This window comes from Mustelus asterias, chromosome 10 (assembly GCF_964213995.1).
Source record: "Mustelus asterias chromosome 10, sMusAst1.hap1.1, whole genome shotgun sequence".
Lineage (NCBI taxonomy): Eukaryota > Metazoa > Chordata > Chondrichthyes > Carcharhiniformes > Triakidae > Mustelus > Mustelus asterias.
This window is the reverse complement of record NC_135810.1, coordinates 127,036,249-127,054,297: the sequence shown is the minus strand read 5'-3', so window position 1 is coordinate 127,054,297 and position 18,049 is coordinate 127,036,249. Positions and strand designations below refer to the sequence as shown.

At 46.9% G+C, this 18,049-nt stretch overlaps 1 protein-coding gene across 1 annotated transcript in view; it reads right to left on the bottom strand.

Moving 5' to 3' along the window:
• The window catches only part of LOC144499486 (tripartite motif-containing protein 2-like), a 76,469-nt gene that overhangs the window by 35,134 nt on the left and 23,286 nt on the right, over positions 1 to 18,049 (bottom strand). Inside the window, exons 3-4 of the mRNA XM_078221477.1 lie at positions 13,030 to 13,133; positions 12,700 to 12,867 (exon numbers count right to left, since the gene is read on the bottom strand). Coding sequence (XP_078077603.1) covers positions 12,700 to 12,867; positions 13,030 to 13,133 — 272 coding nt within the window. The remainder of the gene's footprint in view (positions 1 to 12,699; positions 12,868 to 13,029; positions 13,134 to 18,049) is intronic.

Below are 18,049 nucleotides of genomic sequence, written 5' to 3'. Positions count from 1 at the left end.
AAGTGTTAGTGAGGGATCACTTTGGGACCAGTGACCATAATTCCATTAGTTTTAAGATAGCTATGGAGAATGATAGGTCTGGCCCAAAGTTTGAATTCTAAATTGGGGCAAGGCCAATTTTAATGGTGTCAGACAGGAACTTTCAACAGTTAATTGGGGGCGTCTGTTGGCAGGCAAAGGGACGACTGGTAAGTGGGAGACTTTCAAACGTGTGTTTACCAGGGTTCAGAGTAAACACATTCCTCTTAGAGTGAAGGGCAAGGCTGGCAGAAGTAGGGAACCCTGGATGACTCAGGATATTGAGGCCCTGGTCAAGAAGAAGAAAGAGGCACATGACATGCATAGGCAGCTGGGATCAAGTGAATCCCTTGAAGTGTACAGGGGGTGTAGGAGTAGAGTTAAGAGAGAAATCAGGAGGGCAAAAAGGGACACGAGATTACTTTGGCAGATAAGGCAAAGGAGAATCCAAAGAGCTTCTGCAAATACATAAAGGGCAAAAGAGTAACAAGGGAGAGAGTAGGGCCTCTTAAGGATCAACAAGGTAATCTGTGTGCGGATCCACAAGAGATAGGCGAAATCCTAAATGAATATTTCTCATCAGTATTTACTGTTGAGCAAAGCATGGATGTTAGGGAACTTGGAGAAGTAAATAATGATGTCCTGAGAACAAGAACAAAGAACAATACAGCACAGGAACAGGCCCTTTGGCCCTCCAAGCCCGCGCCGCTCCCTGGTCCAAACTAGACCATTCTTTTGTATCCCTCCATTCCCACTCCGTTCATATGGCTGTCTAGATAAGTCTTAAACGTTCCCAGTGTGTCCGCCTCCACCACCTTGCCCGGCAGCGCATTCCAGGCCCCCACCACCCTCTGTGTAAAATATGTCCTTCTGATATCTGTGTTAAACCTCCCCCCCTTCACCTTGAACCTATGACCCCTCGTGAACGTCACCACCGACCTGGGGAAAAGCTTCCCACCGTTCACCCTATCTATGCCTTTCATAATTTTATACACCTCTATTAAGTCTCCCCTCATCCTCCGTCTTTCCAGGGAGAACAACCCCAGTTTACCCAATCTCTCCTCATAACTAAGCCCCTCCATACCAGGCAACATCCTGGTAAACCTCCTCTGTACTCTCTCCAAAGCCTCAACGTCCTTCTGGTAGTGTGGCGACCAGAACTGGACGCAGTATTCCAAATGCTGAGGAGTGTACATATTACAGAGAAGGAGGTGCTGGAAGTCTTAAAGTTCATCAAGGTAGATAAATCTTTGTGTCATTCGCAAACTTACTAATCAGACCCCCTACATTTTCCTCCAGATCATTTATATACACCACAAACAACAGAGGTCCCAGCACTGATCCCTGTAGAACACCACTAGCAAGATGTCTCACAACACCAGGTTAAAGTCCAACAGGTTTATTTGGTAGCAAATACCATTAGCTTTTGGAGCGCTACTCCTTCGTCAGATGGAGTGGAAATCTGCCCTCAAACAGGGCACAGACACAGAAATCAAGTTACAGAATTTCACACAAAGGGTTGTGAATGTGTGGAATTCCCTGCCCAGTGAAGCAGTTGAGACCTCATTGAATGTTTTTAAGGCACAAATCAATTAGAGCCTCCCGGATTGCCTGGATCCAGTTTGCCTATCGCTGTAACAGGTCCACAGCAGATGCCATTCTCTGTCCCTGCACTCAACCCTGGAACACCTAGATAACAAGGACACCTATGTCAGACTCCTATTCATAGACTACAGCTCAGCCTTCAACGCTATTCCGACAAAACTCATCTCCAAACTCCGTGGCCTGGGCCTCGGCACCTCCCTCTGTGACTGGATCCTGAACTCCCTAACCCACAGACCACAGTCAGTAAAGATAGGCAACAACACCTCCTCCACGATCATCCTCAACACCGGTGCCCCACAAGCCTGTGTTCTCAGCCCCCTACTATACTCCTTATACACCTATGACTGTGCAGCAAATTCCCCTCCAATTCGATTTTCAAGTTTGCTGATGACACCACCGTAGTGGGTCGGATCTCAAACAATGACGAGACAGAGTACAGGAATAACATAGAGAATCTGGTGAACTGGTGCGACAACAATAATCTCTCCCTCAATGTCAACATAATGAAGGAGATAGTCATCGACTTCAGGAAGCGTAAAGGAGAACATGCCCCTGTCTACATCAATGGGGATGAAGTAGAAAGGGTCGAGAGCTTCAGGTTTTTAGGTGTCCAGATCACCAACAACCTGTCCTGGTCCCCCATGCTTTCACTATAGTTAAGAAAGCCCACCAACGCCTCTACTTTCTCAGAACACTAAGGAAATTTGGCATGTCAGCTACGACTCTCACCAACTTTTACAGATGCACCATAGAAAGCATTCTTTCTGGTTGTATCACAGCTTGGTCAGGCTCCTGCTCTGCCCAAGACCACAAGAAACTACAAAAGGTTGTGAATGTAGCCCAATCCATCACGCAAACCAGCCTCCCATCCATTGACTCTGTCTACACTTCCCGCTGCCTCGGCAAAGCAGCAAGCATAATTAAGGACCCCACTCACCTCGGACATTCTCTCTTCCACCTTCTTCCGTTGGGAAAAGATATAAAAGTCTGAGGTCACGTACCAAGTTTCTTCCCTGTTGCCATCAGACTTTTGAATGGACCTACCTTGCATTAAGTTGATCTTTCTCTACACCCTAGCTATGACTGTAACACTACATTCTGCACCCTCTCCTTTCCTTCTCTATGAACAGTATGCTTTGTCTGTATAATGTGCAAGAAACAATACTTTTCACTGTATGTTAATACATGTGACAATAAATCAAATCAAAGATAGATAAATTTTTGAACAGTAAAGGAATTAAGGGTTATGGTGAGTGGGCGGGAAAGTGGAGCTGAGTCCACAAAAAGATCAGCCATGATCTTATTGAATGGCGGAGCAGGCTCGAGGGGCCGGATGGCGGAGCAGGCTCAAGGGGCCGGATGGCGGAGCAGGCTCGAGGGGCCAGATGGCGGAGCAGGCTCGAGGGGCCAGATGGCGGAGCAGGCTGGAGGGGCCCAATGGCCGACTCCTGCTCCTAGTTCTTATGTTCTTGTCGACAGCTGGAGTGAGTGGGCAAAATTCAGCAGGTGGAGTGTAGTGTAGGAAAATGTGAAGTTATGCACTTTGCAAAGAATTGAAAAGCCGAATGTGTCAGACCACAGGATGCGGAGGTACAGAGGGATCTGGGTGTCACAAAGCTCGTGTGCAGGTGTAGCATGTCATTAGGATGGCAAATGGAATGTTGAGCCCTGCTACAAAGGAGAAAGTGCTAGAGAAACTAAAAGGTCTGAAAATTGATAAATCTCCGGGCCCAGATGGGCTACATCCTAGAGTTCTAAAGGAGATAGCTGAAGAAATAGTGGAGGCGTTAGTTATGATCTTTCAAAAGTCACTGGAGTCAGGGAAAGTCCCAGAGGATTGGAAAATCGCTGTTGTAACCCCACTGTTCAAGAAGGGAACAAGAAAAAAGATGGAAAATTATAGGCCAATTAGCCTAACCTCAGTTGTTGGCAAAATTCTAGAATCCATCGTTAAGGATGAGATTTCTAAATTCTTGGAAGTGCAGGGTCGGATTAAGACAAGTCAGCATGGATTTAGTAAGGGGAGGTCGTGCCTGACAAACCTGTTAGAGTTCTTTGAAGAGATAACAAATAGGTTAGACCAAGGAGAGCCAATGGATGTTATCTATCTTGACTTCCAAAAGGCCTTTGACAAGGTGCCTCACGGGAGACTGCTGAGTAAAATAAGGGCCCATGGTATTCGAGGCAAGGTACTAACATGGATTGACGATTGGCTGTCAGACAGAAGGCAGAGAGTTGGGATAAAAGGTTCTTTCTCAGAATGGCAACCGGTGACAAGTGGTGTCCCGCAGGGTTCAGTGTTGGGGCCACAGCTGTTCTCTTTATATATTAACGATCTAGATGACGGGACTGGGAGCATTCTGGCCAAGTTTGCCGATGATACAAAGATAGGTGGAGGGGCAGGTAGTATTGAGGAGGTGGGGAGGCTGCAGAAAGATTTAGACAGTTTAGGAGAGTGGTCCAAGAAGTGGCTGATGAAATTCAACGTGGGCAAGTGCGAGGTTGTACACTTTGGAAAAAAGAATAGAGGCATGGACTATTTTCTAAACGGTGACAAAATTCATAATGCTAAAGTGCAAAGGGACTTGGGAGTCCTAGTCCAGGATTCTCTAAAGGTAAACTTGCAGGTCGAGTCCGTAATTAAGAAAGCAAATGTAATGTTGTCATTTATCTCAAGAGGCTTGGAATACAAAAGCAGGGATGTACTTCTGAGGCTTTATAAAGCACTGGTTAGGCCCCATTTGGAGTACTGTGAGCAATTTTGGGCCCCACACCTCAGGAAGGACATACTGGCACTGGAGCGGGTCCAGCGGAGATTCACACGGATGATCCCAGGAATGGTAGGCCTGACATACGATGAACGTCTGAGGATCGTGGGATTATATTCATTGGAGTTTAGGAGGTTGAGGGGAGATCTGATAGAAACTTACAAGATAATGAACGGCTTAGATAGGATGGACGTAGGGAAGTTGTTTCCATTAACAGGGGAGACTAGGACGCGGGGGCACAGCCTTAGAATAAAAGGGAGTCACTTTAGAACAGAGATGAGGAGAAATTTCTTCAGCCAGAGAGTGGTGGGTCTGTGGAATTCATTGCCACAGAGGGCTGTGGAGGCCGAGACGTTGAGCGTCTTCAAGACAGAAATTGATAAATTCTTGATTTCTCGAGGAATTAAGGGCTATGGGGAGAGAGCGGGTAAATGGAGTTGAAATCAACCATGATTGAATGGTGGAGTGGACTCGATGGGCCGAATGGCCTTACTTCCGCTCCTATGTCTTATGGTCTTATGGTCTTACAAGGCATTGGTCAGACCACATCCAGAGTTCAGTGCACAGTTTAGATTTCTGTCTTTAGGGTTGGAACATACTTCAGCTGAAAGATGTGGGGACATTTGTGAATCTTTGGAATTCTCTTCCCCATGGATTGAGGATGTTCCATTATTGAATATATTTCAGAATCATGGATGGATATGAATTGTAGTTAACTTGCAGAGGGGTGAAGGAGGGTATTATAAAACTCCTAGAATAAAAGGCCCTCATTTTAAATTTTCTATAATAAGTAAGACTGAGTTTAGGTGAAGATTACAAGGTGCCGTATATACGGAATAAGGATTCCCCATGTGCTTAATGCAGTATATGCAAAGATATTGTCTGTGTAATTACAAGTTAACCAAGTATTATGAAATTAAACTATTCTTAATGTGTGCCTTGTGAACCTTGGCTAACTGACAATGTAACTGCTCAGCTTGATGGGAAGTAGACAGTAGCAGACAGACCGAATTCTTTGAGACAATGGAGTTTAGAGAGAGCAGTTCTCCTTATCAGCCTGGGTTAGGCAGCTGCAAGTTAATCAGGGGGTCTGGAATGAATGGGAGTACATTCACTCCTGGTTAGCAAGGTTGGGACAGTTTCCCCATGCTGATAAAGGGGGCCGGATTCAGGCAAGAAAACTGACTCCCTTCACCAATTAAAATCGGCAGGTGTCAGACAATATCCTTGAATCTACCGGATTTACCTCGTTAGGTTTCTTAGTAATGAGGGAAGAACTTCCTTTCGTTCTGGACTAATGAGCTCCTAGTCCTGCTAACATGTAGAGTATTATTGGCTAAGGTAATAATGTGTAATATTGTATTTGGACCCTCCAGTTTGAATGACTAAGTGTTCAGAAAAAGTATATCCATCCCTCACATGTACTGTTACTTCAGAGAGGGGAGTCGGCACTCACTGACTGTCTCCTCCTGATAAATGCATTCACAATAAACTTCCTTTTGTTCTTCAGCTACATGCTGTCTCTCATGGTCTCTGTATTGGCTGAGTTCGGTTGAGTACAAGACCCCCCCAGAAAGACATCTCAGAAAATTCCTCTCACAAGAGGGAAGGCTTGTTACTCGAGTACATATAAAGAGACACTTACTGTCACTGTGCTGTGGATGAGTTAGGAAGTGTATACTTAATGTTTGACTCAGTGTATAAACCGAAATTGAGAAAATTGTCTCTGTTTCATCCGTCACCAGCTGACTCTCTGGAGTTTAATGATGAGACGCAGACAGGAAAAAGGGTTTGAAGCTAAAGATCAGACATAAAAACATCAGAACTAGGATCAGGAGGAGGCCATTCAGCCCCTCCAGCCTGCTCTGCTATTCAATACAATCATGGCTGATCTCACCTCAGCCTCAACTCCACTTTCCTGCCCGCTCACCATTGCTCTCCAACCCCATTACTCATTAAACATCTGTCCAACTCTTCCTTAAATTTACTGAAAGAGGAAAGAACTGGGTTAACGAGGAGATTCACAGGAATGATTCCAGGGATAAAGGAGTGTCGCTATGAGGGTAGATTGGAGAGGGTGGAATGGTTTTCCTTGGAGAAAAAAGGCTGAGAGGAGACTGACAGAGAAATGAAAGATGCTGAGGGGTATGGACAGGGTGAAGAGTGAGAAACTGTTCCCACTCAGGAGAGCATCAGGAACCAGAGACACAGATTCACAATAATTGGACAGAGGGAGTAGGAGTGATGTGAGGAAAAGAATTTTTCACCCAGAGGGTGTTTGGAGTCTGGAGTGAGCTTCCTGAGAGGGTGGAGGAGGCAGCTTCGATCCAGGTATTCAAACGGAAATTGGATTGTTCTCTGAAAAGAGAGAATGTGCAGGGTTACGGGGATAAGGCGGGGAGTGGGACTGGGTAGAATGCTGCTTCAGAGAGCCAGTGCAGAATCGATGGGCAGAATGGCCTCCTTCTGTGATTGTGGATTCATGGGACAGAGGGTAAAGTGGGATTGGAACCACAATCAGATGAGTCAGGGTCTATTGAAATGGTACAGCAGACTCGACGTGCTGGTTAGGGTGCATTGACCCGAACAGGCGACAGAGTGTGGCGACTACAGGAATTTCACAGTAACTTCATTGCAGTGTTAATGTAAGCCTTACTTGTGACACTAATTAATAAACTTTGAAAAAGAATGGCTTAATCCATTCCGAATTCTTACATTTAGAACCATAGAACCATAGAAAATTACAGCTCAGAAACAGGCCTTTTGGCCCTTCCTGTCTGTGCCGAACCATTTTTTGCCTAGTCCCACTGACCTGCACTTGGACCATATCCCTCCACACCCCTCTCATCCATGAACCCGTCCAAGTTTTTCTTAAATGTTAAAAGCATTCACCACTTTATCCGGCAGCTCATTCCACACTCCCACCACTCTCTGCGTGAAGAAGCCCCCCCTAATATTCCCTTTAAACTTTTCTCCTTTCACCCTTAACCCATGCCCTCTGGTTTTTTTCTCCCCTAGCCTCAGCGGAAAAAGCCTGCTTGCATTCACTCTATCTATACCCATCAAAATCTTATACACCTCTATCAAATCTCCCCTCAATCTTCTACGCTCCAGGGAATAAAGTCCCAACCTATTCAATCTCTCTCTGTAACTCGGCTTCTCAAGTCCCGGCAACATCCTTGTGAACCTTCTCTGCACTCTTTCAATCTTATTTACATCCTTCCTGTAACTAGGTGACCAAAACTGTACATAATACTCCAAATTTGGCCTCACCAATGTCTTATACAACCTCACCATAACATACTCAATACTTTGATAGGTAACTGGCTGTCTGATCGAAGACAGAGGGTGGTGGTGGATGGAAAATTTTCGGATTGGAGGCAGGTTGCTGGCGGAGTGCCACAGGGATCAGTGCTTGGTCCTCTGCTCTTTGTGATTTTTATTAATGACTTAGAGGAGGGGGCTGAAGGGTGGATCAGTAAATTTGCTGATGACACCAAGATTGTGGAGTAGTGGATGAGGTGGAGGGCTGTTGTGGGCTGCAAAGAGACATAGATAGGATGCAAAGCTGGGCTGAAAAATGGCAAATGGAGTTTAACCCTGATAAATGTGAGGTGATTCATTTTGGTAGGACTAATTTAAATGTGGATTACAGGGTCAAAGGTAGGGTTCTGAAGACTGTGGAGGAACAGAGAGATCTTGGGGTCCATATCCACAGATCTCTAAAGGTTGCCACTCAAGTGGATAGAGCTGTGAAGAAGGCCTATAGTGTGTTAGCTTTTATTAACAGGGGGTTGGAGTTTAAGAGCCGTGGGGTTATGCTGCAACTGTACAGGACCTTGGTGAGACCACATTTGGAATATTGTGTGCAGTTCTGGTCACCTCACTATAAGAAGGATGTGGAAGCGCTGGAAAGAGTGCAGAGGAGATTTACCAGGATGCTGCCTGGTTTGGAGGGTAGGTCTTATGAGGAAAGGTTGAGGGAGCTAGGGCTGTTCTCTCTGGAGCGGAGGAGGCTGAGGGGAGGCTTAATAGAGGTTTATAAAATGATGAAGGGGATAGATAGAGTGAACGTTCAAAGACTATTTCCTCGGGTGGATGGAGCTATTACAAGGGGGCATAACTGTAGGGTTTATGGTGGGAGATATAGGAAGGATATCAGAGGTAGGTTCTTTACGCAGAGAGTGGTTGGGGTGTGGAATGGACTGCCTGCAGTGATAGTGGAGTCAGACACTTTAGGAACATTTAAGCGGTTATTGGATAGGCACATGGAGCACACCAGGATGATAGGGAGTGGGATAGCTTGATCTTGGTTTCAGATAAAGCTCGGCACAACATCGTGGGCCGAAGGGCCTGTTCTGTGCTGTACTGTTCTATGTTCTATAAAGGCCAATGTACCAAAAGCACTCTTTACGAACCTATCTACCTGCGACGCCACTTTTAGGGAATTATGTATCTGTATTCCCAGATCCCTCTGTTCTACTGCACTCTTCAGTGTCCTACCATTTACCTTGTATGCTCTACCTTGGTTTGTCCTTCCAAAGTGCAATACCTCACACTTGTCTGCATTAAACTCCATCTGCCATTTTTCAGCCCATTTTTCTAGCTGGTCCAAATCCCTCTGCAAGCTTTGAAAACCTTCCTCACTGTCCACTACACCTCCAATCTTTGTATCATCAGCAAATTTGCTGATCCAATTTACCACATTATCATCCAGATCATTGATATAGATGACAAACAACAATGGACCCAACACCAATCCCTGCGGCACACCACTGGTCACAGGCCTCCACTCAGAGAAGCAATCCTCCACAACCACTCTCTGGCTTCTTCCATTTCTTAAAGACTTGATTAGTTGTAAGTATTCGCATTCCAACCATTATTCATGTAAATTGAGTTTGTGTCTTTATATGCTCTGTTTGTGAACAGAATTCCCACTCACCTGAAGAAGGGGCTTGCAGCTCCGAAAGCTTGTGTGGCTTTTGCTACCAAATAAACCTGTTGGACTTTAACCTGGTGTTGTTAAACTTCTTACTGTGTTTACCCCAGTCCAACGCCGGCATCTCCACACCATTCTTCCATTGAGCCAGTGTCTAATCCAATTTACTACCTCTTCATGTATACCTAGCGACTGAACCTTCCTAACTAACCTCCCATGCGGGACCTTGTCAAAGGCCTTACTGAAGTCCATGTCGACAACATCCACTGCCTTCCCTTCATCCACTTTCCTGGTAACCTCCTCGAAAAACTCTAATAGATTGGTTAAACATGACCTACCACGCACAAAGCCATGTTGCCTCTCCCTAATAAGTCCCTGTCTATCCAAAAATTTGTAGATCCTATCTCTTAGTACTCCTTCCAATAATTTATCTACTACTGACGTCAAACATACTGGCCTATAATTTCCCGCATTACTTTTTGAGCCTTTTTTAAACAACGGAACAACATGAGCTATCCTCCAATCATCCGGCACCTCACCCGTGGATACCGACATTTTAAATATATCTGCCAGGGCCCCTGCAATTTCAACACTAGCTTCCCTCAAGGTCCGAGGGAATACCCTGTCCGGTCCTGGGGATTTATCTACTCTGATTTGCCTCAAGACAGCGAGCACCTCCTCCCCTTTAATCTGTATAGGTTCCATGACCTCCCTACCAGTTTGCCTTATTTCCATAGACTCCATGCCAGTTTCCTTAGTAAACACGGATGCAAAAAACCCATTTAATATCTCCCCCATTTCTTTTGGTTCCATACATAGCCGACCACTCTGATCTTCAAGAGGACCAATTTTATCCCTTACTATCCTTTTGCTCTTAATATACCTGTAGAAGCTCTTAGGATTATCCTTCAGCTTGTCTGCCAAAGCAACCTCATGTCTTCTTTTAGCCCTCCTGATTTCTTTCTTAAGTAGTTTCTTGCACTTTTTATACTCCTCAAGCATCTTATTTGCTCCCTGTTGCCTATACATGTCATACATCTCTCTCTTCTTCTTTATCAGAGTTCCAATATCCCTCGAGAACCAAGGTTCCTTATTCTTATTCACTTTGCCTTTAATCCTGACAGGAACATACAAACTCTGCACTCAAAATTTCTCCTTTGAAGGCCCCCCACTTACCAATCACATCCTTGCCAGAGAACAGCCTGTCCCAATCCACGCTTTTTAGATCCTTTCTCATTTCTTCAAATTTGGCTTTTTTCCAGTTTAGAACCTCAACCCGAGGACCAGATCTATCTTTATCCATGATCAAGTTGAAACTAATGGCGTTATGATCACTGGAACCAAAGTGTTCCCCTCCACACACTTCCGTCACTTGTCCTAACTCGTTTCCTAATAGGAGATCTAATATTGCTTCCTCTCTAGTTGGTACCTCTATATATTGATTTCGAAAATTTTCCTGAACACATTTTACAAACTCTAACCCGTCTAGACCTTTAACAGTATGCGAGTCCCAATCTATATATGGAAAATTAAAATCCCCTACTATCACAACTTTATGTTTCCTGCAGTTGTCTGCTATCTCTCTGCAGATTTGCTCCTCCAATTCTTGCTGACTATTGGGTGGTCTATAATACAACCCCATTAATGTGGTCATACCTTTCCTGTTTCTCAGCTCCACCCATAGGGCCTCTGTAGACAAGCTCCCTAATCTGTCCTGCCTGAGCACTGCTGTAACATTTTCCCTGACTAGCAATGCCACCCCCCCACCTTTTATCCCTCTGCCTCTATCCCGCCTGAAACATTGGAACCCTGGAACATTGAGCTGCCAGTCCTGCCCCTCCTGTAGCCAAGTTTCACTAATGGCTATAATGTCATAATTCCATGTGTCGATCCACGCCCTCAGCTCGTCTGCCTTCCCCACAATACTCCTGGCATTGAAATATTCACACCTCAAAAGATTATTACCATCACACACAACCCTTCTATTTGTGATTTTGCATGAACTATTAACATCATTTATTTTCACCCCCGCTCCACTATCTGCTCTGGCACTCTGGTTCCCACCCCCCTGCAAATCTAGTTTAAACGCTCCCCAATAACACTAGCAAATCTCCCTGCAAGTATATTGGTCCCCTTGTAGTTTAGGTGTAACCCGTCTCTCTTGTACAGGTCCCACCTGCCCCAGAAGAGGTCCCAATGATCTAGAAATCTGAAACCCTGCCCCCTACACCAGTTCCTCAGCCACGTGTTCATCCGCCCGAGCATCCTACTCTTACCCTCACTGGCACGTGGCTCAGGTAGCAATCCTGAGATTACTACCCTCGGGGTCCTGCTTTTTAACTTCCTACCAAGCTCTCTCTACTCACTCTTCAGGACCTCCTCACTCTTCCTTCCTACGTCATTGGTACCGATGTGTACCATGACATCTGGCTGATCACCCTCCCACTTTAGAACGCTGTGCACGCGATCAGAGACATCCCTGACCCTGGCACCCGGGAGGCAACAAACCATCCGGGAGTCTCTGTCACGACCACAGAACCTCCTGTCTGTACCTCTGACTATCGAGTCCCCTATCACTACCGCTCTCCTCTTCCACCCTCCCTTCTGCGCTGCAGAACCAGACTCAGTGCCAGAGATCCGGCTGCTGCAGCTTGTCCCAGGTAAGGCATCCCCCACAACAGTATCCAACTCGGTATACCTGTTGTGGAGGGGAATGGCCGCAGGGGAACCCTGCTCTGCCTGCCCTTTCCCTTTCCCTCACTTGACGGTAACCCAATTACCTGTGCTCTGTGCCTTTGGCGTAACTGCCTCCCTGAAGCTACTATCTATAAACTCCTCATTCTCCCGAATGATCCGGAGGTCATCCAGCTCCCGCTCCAGTTCCCTAATGCGGTTTGTTAGGAGCTGCCGCTGGATGCACCTCCTGCAGGTGTCGTTGTCAGGGACACCAGAGGTCTCCCTGACTTCCCACATCCTGCAAGAGAAGCATTCCAACATCCTGCCTGGCATTCTTTCTACTCTGAAGAAACAGTAACAACTTACCGGAACCTACCCTCGCCTCTGCCTGTTCACGCCGAAGATTAGAGTAGAGATGAGTGGATCCACCCCAAACTGAACTCTCCCTGCAATCAAACCCTCCACCAACCTCCACACCCCACCTCCCACCCTGCCCCTCCCCCCACCCTGCCTCTGCCCCCCCGCCCCCTTCCCTGCCCCCTCCCCGCCCCATCCCTTGCCCCCTCTCCGTCCCCGCCCCCTCCCCGTTCCCTCCCCCGCCCCGTCCCCTCCCCGCCCCTGCCCCCTCCCCCGCCCCTGCCCCCTCCCCGCCCCCTCCCCACCCCTTCCCCACACCCTCCCCCTCCCCCGCACCTTGAACTTGCCGTCAGGGGTGAACGTGCTGACCCAGCGATTGTCGTAATCGGCTACGATGATGTCACCATTGGGGTCGACGGTAACTCCAGTTGGACGCTGCAGTTGCCCCGGCGACCGCCCCCGGATCCCAAACCGCAGCTTGAACTGCCCGTCATTGGAGAAGACCTGGGGGGAGGGGCGAGGGAGACGTCCATTAACAGCTGGAACACATCTGCTCAATGAGACCCAACAACAACAACATCATCCGACTGAGGGCAGTGCGGTGCTCAGTGCCACACTGGGCACAGCCTGGGCCTCCGCAGCCTGCCAACGGCTGGGTTCAGTTACCTGGATACACTGGTTGTTGCTGTCAGCGACCACGATACGGTTATTTCCGGAGGCTGAAATTCCCTGAAGGTTGGTGAATTCTCCCTTCTCTCGCCCTCTGGTCCCTTCAGGCAGAAAAACAGAGAGAACACCAGTCACATCAGGACAGGAGCCTCAAACCAATCAGCACAGGGCGGCACTGGGCCTGGTAACAATGCCAGCACCATGCCAACACAACTGGCCATGGAGATAAACTGTGGTAATTACTATGACAACAAGGATGGGATGGACATGGCGACAGGCTCCATGTCACCTTTGACCCCAGTGCCACACTCTGACCCTCACTTTGAACAGCCTCATTGAAATGAGGAAGAGAAAATCAGAAGTCGCCCCTCACCACCTGGACCAATCAACTCAACGTTGCTGCAGCAACCCAGGGCAGACTTCACGACAGAATCTCATTGGCTTAGAGAGCAAGTGGCAGAGATGGACAGGGCAGAGGGCAGGGGGCAGGGCAGGAGGCAGTGCAGAGGGCAAGGGGCAGAGGGCAGGGGGCAAAGGGCAGGGGGCAGGGGGGCAGGGGGGCAGAGGGCAGAGGGCAGAGGGCAGAGGGCAGAGGGCAGAGCGCAGGGCAGGAGGCAGAAGGCAGTGCAGAGGGCAAGGGGCAGAGGGAAGGGGGCAGAGGGCAGGGGGGCAGGGGGGCAGGGGGCAGGGGGCAGGGGGCAGGGTAGGAAGCAGAGGGTAGTGCCGAGGGTGTTTCAGTTACAGTGAGACACGGGGTTCTCCCCGGATCACCCCCGCTCCGGTGGGGATCCACACCCCTATGATTTGGTGATTGAGGAAAATGATTTCGCTCCTCGAGTGCAGAGACCATGAACATGAGAAAGACTTGCATTTGTATAGCACCTTTCACAGCGGGCTGTGAGTCTAAATGTATTCATTGAAGCATTGTGACTGCTCTAACATGGGAAATGCAGCAGCCAATTGACACATAGCGAGATCCCACGCACAGCAATCTGAAAGAGAGTGGCTAAAGTAAACATTGTTCCTTTAGAGGATGAGAAGGGAGATGTAATAACTGGAAATGAGAAAATGGCTGAGGCATTGAACAGGTATTTTGTGTCGGTCTTCACAGTGGAAGACACAAATAACATGCCAAAAATTGATGACAGGAAGGCTATGGCAGGTGAGAACCTAGAAACTATCATTATCACTAAAGAGGTAGTGTTGGGCAAGTTAATGGGGCTAAAGGTAGACAAATCTCCTGGTCCTGATGGAATGCATCCCAGGGCACTAATAAAGATGGCGGGAGAAATAGCAAATGCACTAGTGGTAATTTACCAAAATTCACTGGACTCTGGGGTGGTTCCCGCAGATTGGAAAACAGCAAATGTGACACCACTGTTTAAAAAAGGAGGTGGACAAAAGGCAGGTAACTATAGGCCGGTTAGCTTAACTTCTGTAGTAGGGAAAATGCTTGAATCTATCATCAAGGAAGAAATAGCGAGACATCTGGATATAAATTGTCCCATTGGGAAGATGCAGCATGGGTTCATAAAGAGCAGGTCGTGTTTGACTAATTTGGTGGAATTCTTTGAGAACATTACATGTGCAGTGGACAATGGGGAACCTGTGGATGTGGTGTATCTGGATTTCCAGAAGGCATTTGACAAGGTGCCGCACCAAAGACTACTGCATAAGATAAAGGTGCACGGTGTTAGGGGTAATGTATTAGCATGGATAGAGGATTGGTTAACTAACAGAAAGCAAAGAGTGGGGGTAAATGGGTGTTTTTCTGGTTGGCGATCAGTGACTAGTGGTGTGCCTCAGGGATCAGTGTTGGGACCGCAATTGTTTACGATTTACACAGATGATTTGGAGTTGGGGACCAAGTGTAGTGTGTCAAAATTCGCAGATGACACTAAGATGGGTGGCAGAGCAAAGTGTGCAGAGGATGCTGAATGTCTACAAAGGGATATAGATAGTCTAAGTGAGTGGGCGAGGGTCTGGCAGATGGAGTACAATGTTGGTAAATGTGAGGTCATCCATTTTGGTAGGAATAACAGCAAAATGGACTATTATTTAAATGGTAAAAAATTGCAGCATGCTGCTGTGCAGAGGGACCTGGGTGTCCTTGTGCAGGAGTCTCAAGGAGTTGGTTTGTAGGTGCAGCAGGTAATTAAGGCGGCAAATTGAATTTTGTCCTTCATTGCTTGAGGGATGGAGTTTAAAAACAGCGAGGTTATGTTGCAGCTGTATAAGGTGCTGGTGAGGCCACACCTGGAGCACTGTGTACAGTTTTGGTCTCCTTACTTGAGAAAGGATATACTGGCACTGGAGGGGGTGCAGAGGAGATTCACTAGGTTGGTTCCAGAGTTGAGAGGGTTGGCTTTTGAGGAGAGACTGAGTAGACTGGGGCTATACTCATTGGAATTCAGAAGAATGAGGGGAGATCTTATAGAAACATATAAGATTATGAAGGGAATTGATAAGATAGAAGCAGGGAAGTTGTTTCCACTGGCGGGTGAAACTAGAACTAGGGGGCAAGGCCTCAAAATAAGGGGAAGCAGATTTAGGACTGAGTTGAGGAGAAACTTCTTCACACAAAGGGTTGTGAATCTGTGGAATTCCCCGCCCAGTGAAGCAGTTGAGGTTACCTCATTGAATGTTTTTAAGGCAAGGATAGATAAATTTTTGAACAGTAAAGGAATTAAGGGTTATGGTGAGCGGGCGGGTAAGTGGAGCTGAGTCCACGAAAAGATCAGCCATGATCTTATTGAATGGCGGGGCAGGCTCGAGGGGCCGGATGGCCGACTCCTGCTCCTAGTTCTTATGTTCTTATAAATGTGAGGATTCATTTCCCTCATTTCAGTTGAGGGAGAAAATGAACCCAGTCAAAACACCAGAGACCCAGGTTCGATTCCGGCCTCGGGTCACTGTGTGTGTGGAGTTTGCACGTTCTCCCCATGTCTGCATGGATTTCCTCCGAGTGCTCCGGTTTCCTCCCACACTCCAAAAATGTGCATTGTGCATGCTAAATTGCCCCTTGGTATCCCAAGATAGAAACATAGAAACTAGAAGCAGGAGGAGGCCATTCGGCCCTTCGAGCCTGCTCCGCCATTCATTTTGATCACGGCTGATCATCAAATTCAATATCCTGATCCCCCCTTCCCCCCATATCCCTTGACCCCTTTAGCCCCAAGAGCTATATCTAATTTCTTCTTGAAATCAGTCAATGTTTTGACCTCAACTACATTCTGTGATAGTGAATTCCACACATTCACTACCCTCTGGGTGAAGAAGTTTCTCCTCACCTCAGTCCTAAAAGATTTACCCCTTATCCTCAAACTATGACCCCTGGTTCTGGACTCCCCCACCATCGGGAACATTCTTTCTGAATCTACCCTCTAACTTTGTTAGAATTTTATAAGTTTCTATGAGATCCTCTCTCACTCTTCTAAACTCCAGTGAATATAATCCTAACTGACTTAGTCTCTCATATGTCAGACCCGTTATCCTAAGAATCAGCCTGGTAAACCTTCGCTGCGCTCCCTCTGTAGCAAGGACATCTTTCCTCAGATAAGGACACCAAAACTGCACACAATAATCCAGGTGTGGCCTCACCAACGGCCTATAAAATGGCAGCAAAACATCCCTATCCCTATACTCAAATCCTCTCACTATGAGGCCAACATACCATTCACCTTCTTTACTGCCTGCTGTACCTGCGCGCTTACTCTCAGCGACTGATGCACGAGGACTCCAAGGTCTCGCTGAGTATCCGCCTCTCTCAATTTACACCCATTCAAGTAATAATCTGTCTTCCTATTATTGCTACCAAAGTGGATAACCTCACATTTATCCACATTATACTGCATCTGCCATGCAGATGCTCACACACTCAGGGTAGATTCAGAAAGAATGTTCCCAATGGTGGGGGAGTCCAGAACCAGGGGTCATAGTTTGAGGATAAGAGGTAAACCTTTTAGGACTGAGGTGAGGAGAAACCTCTTCACCCCGAGGGTGGTGAATGTGTGGAATTCACTCCCACAGAATGTAGTTGAGGTCAAAACACACTGAAGCATCTCTGCATCCTCCTCACAGCTCACCCTTCCACCCAACTTTGTATCATCTGCAAATTTGGAGATAATACATTCAGTTCCCTCTTCCAAATCACTGATATATAATGTGAGCAGTTGGGGTTCTAGCACAGATCCCTGCAGAACCTCACTAGTCACTGACTGCCAATCAGAAAAAGACCCATTTATTCCAACTCTTTGCTTCCTATCTGCTAACCAGCTTTCTATCCGTCTCAAGACATTACCCACAATCCCATGTGCTTTAACTTTACATAGTAGTCTGTTATGTGAGATCTTGTTGAAAGCCTTCTGAAAGTCTAAATAAACCACATCCACTGGTTCTCCTCGGTCAATTCTACTAGTTACATCCTCAAAAAATTCCAGTAGATTCGTCAAGCATGATTTCCCTTTTGTAAATCCATGCTGACTCTGTCTGATTATACCACTGCCTTCCAAATGCTGAGTTATGAAATCCTTGATAATGGACTCCAGCAACTTCCCCAGTACCGACGTTAGGCTCACTGGTCTATAGTTCCCTGTTTTCTCTCTAACTCCCTTTTTGAATAGCGGGCTTACATTCGCTGCCCTCCAATCTGTAGGAACCAGTCCAGAGTCCAAAGAATTTTGGAAAATGACCACCAATGGATCTACTATTTCCAGGGCCACTTCCTTAAGTACTCTGGGATGAAGATTATCAGGACATAGAACATAGAACAGTACAGCACAGAACAGGCCCTTCGGCCCACGATGTTGTGCCGAGCTTTATCTGAAACCAAGATCAAGCTATCCCACTCCCTATCATCCTGGTGTGCTCCATGTGCCTATCCAATAACCGCTTAAATGTTTCTAAAGTGTCTGACTCCACTATCACTGCAGGCAGTCCATTCCACACCCCAACCACTCTCTGCGTAAAGAACCTACCTCTGATATCCGTCCTGTATCTCCCACCACGAACCCTATAG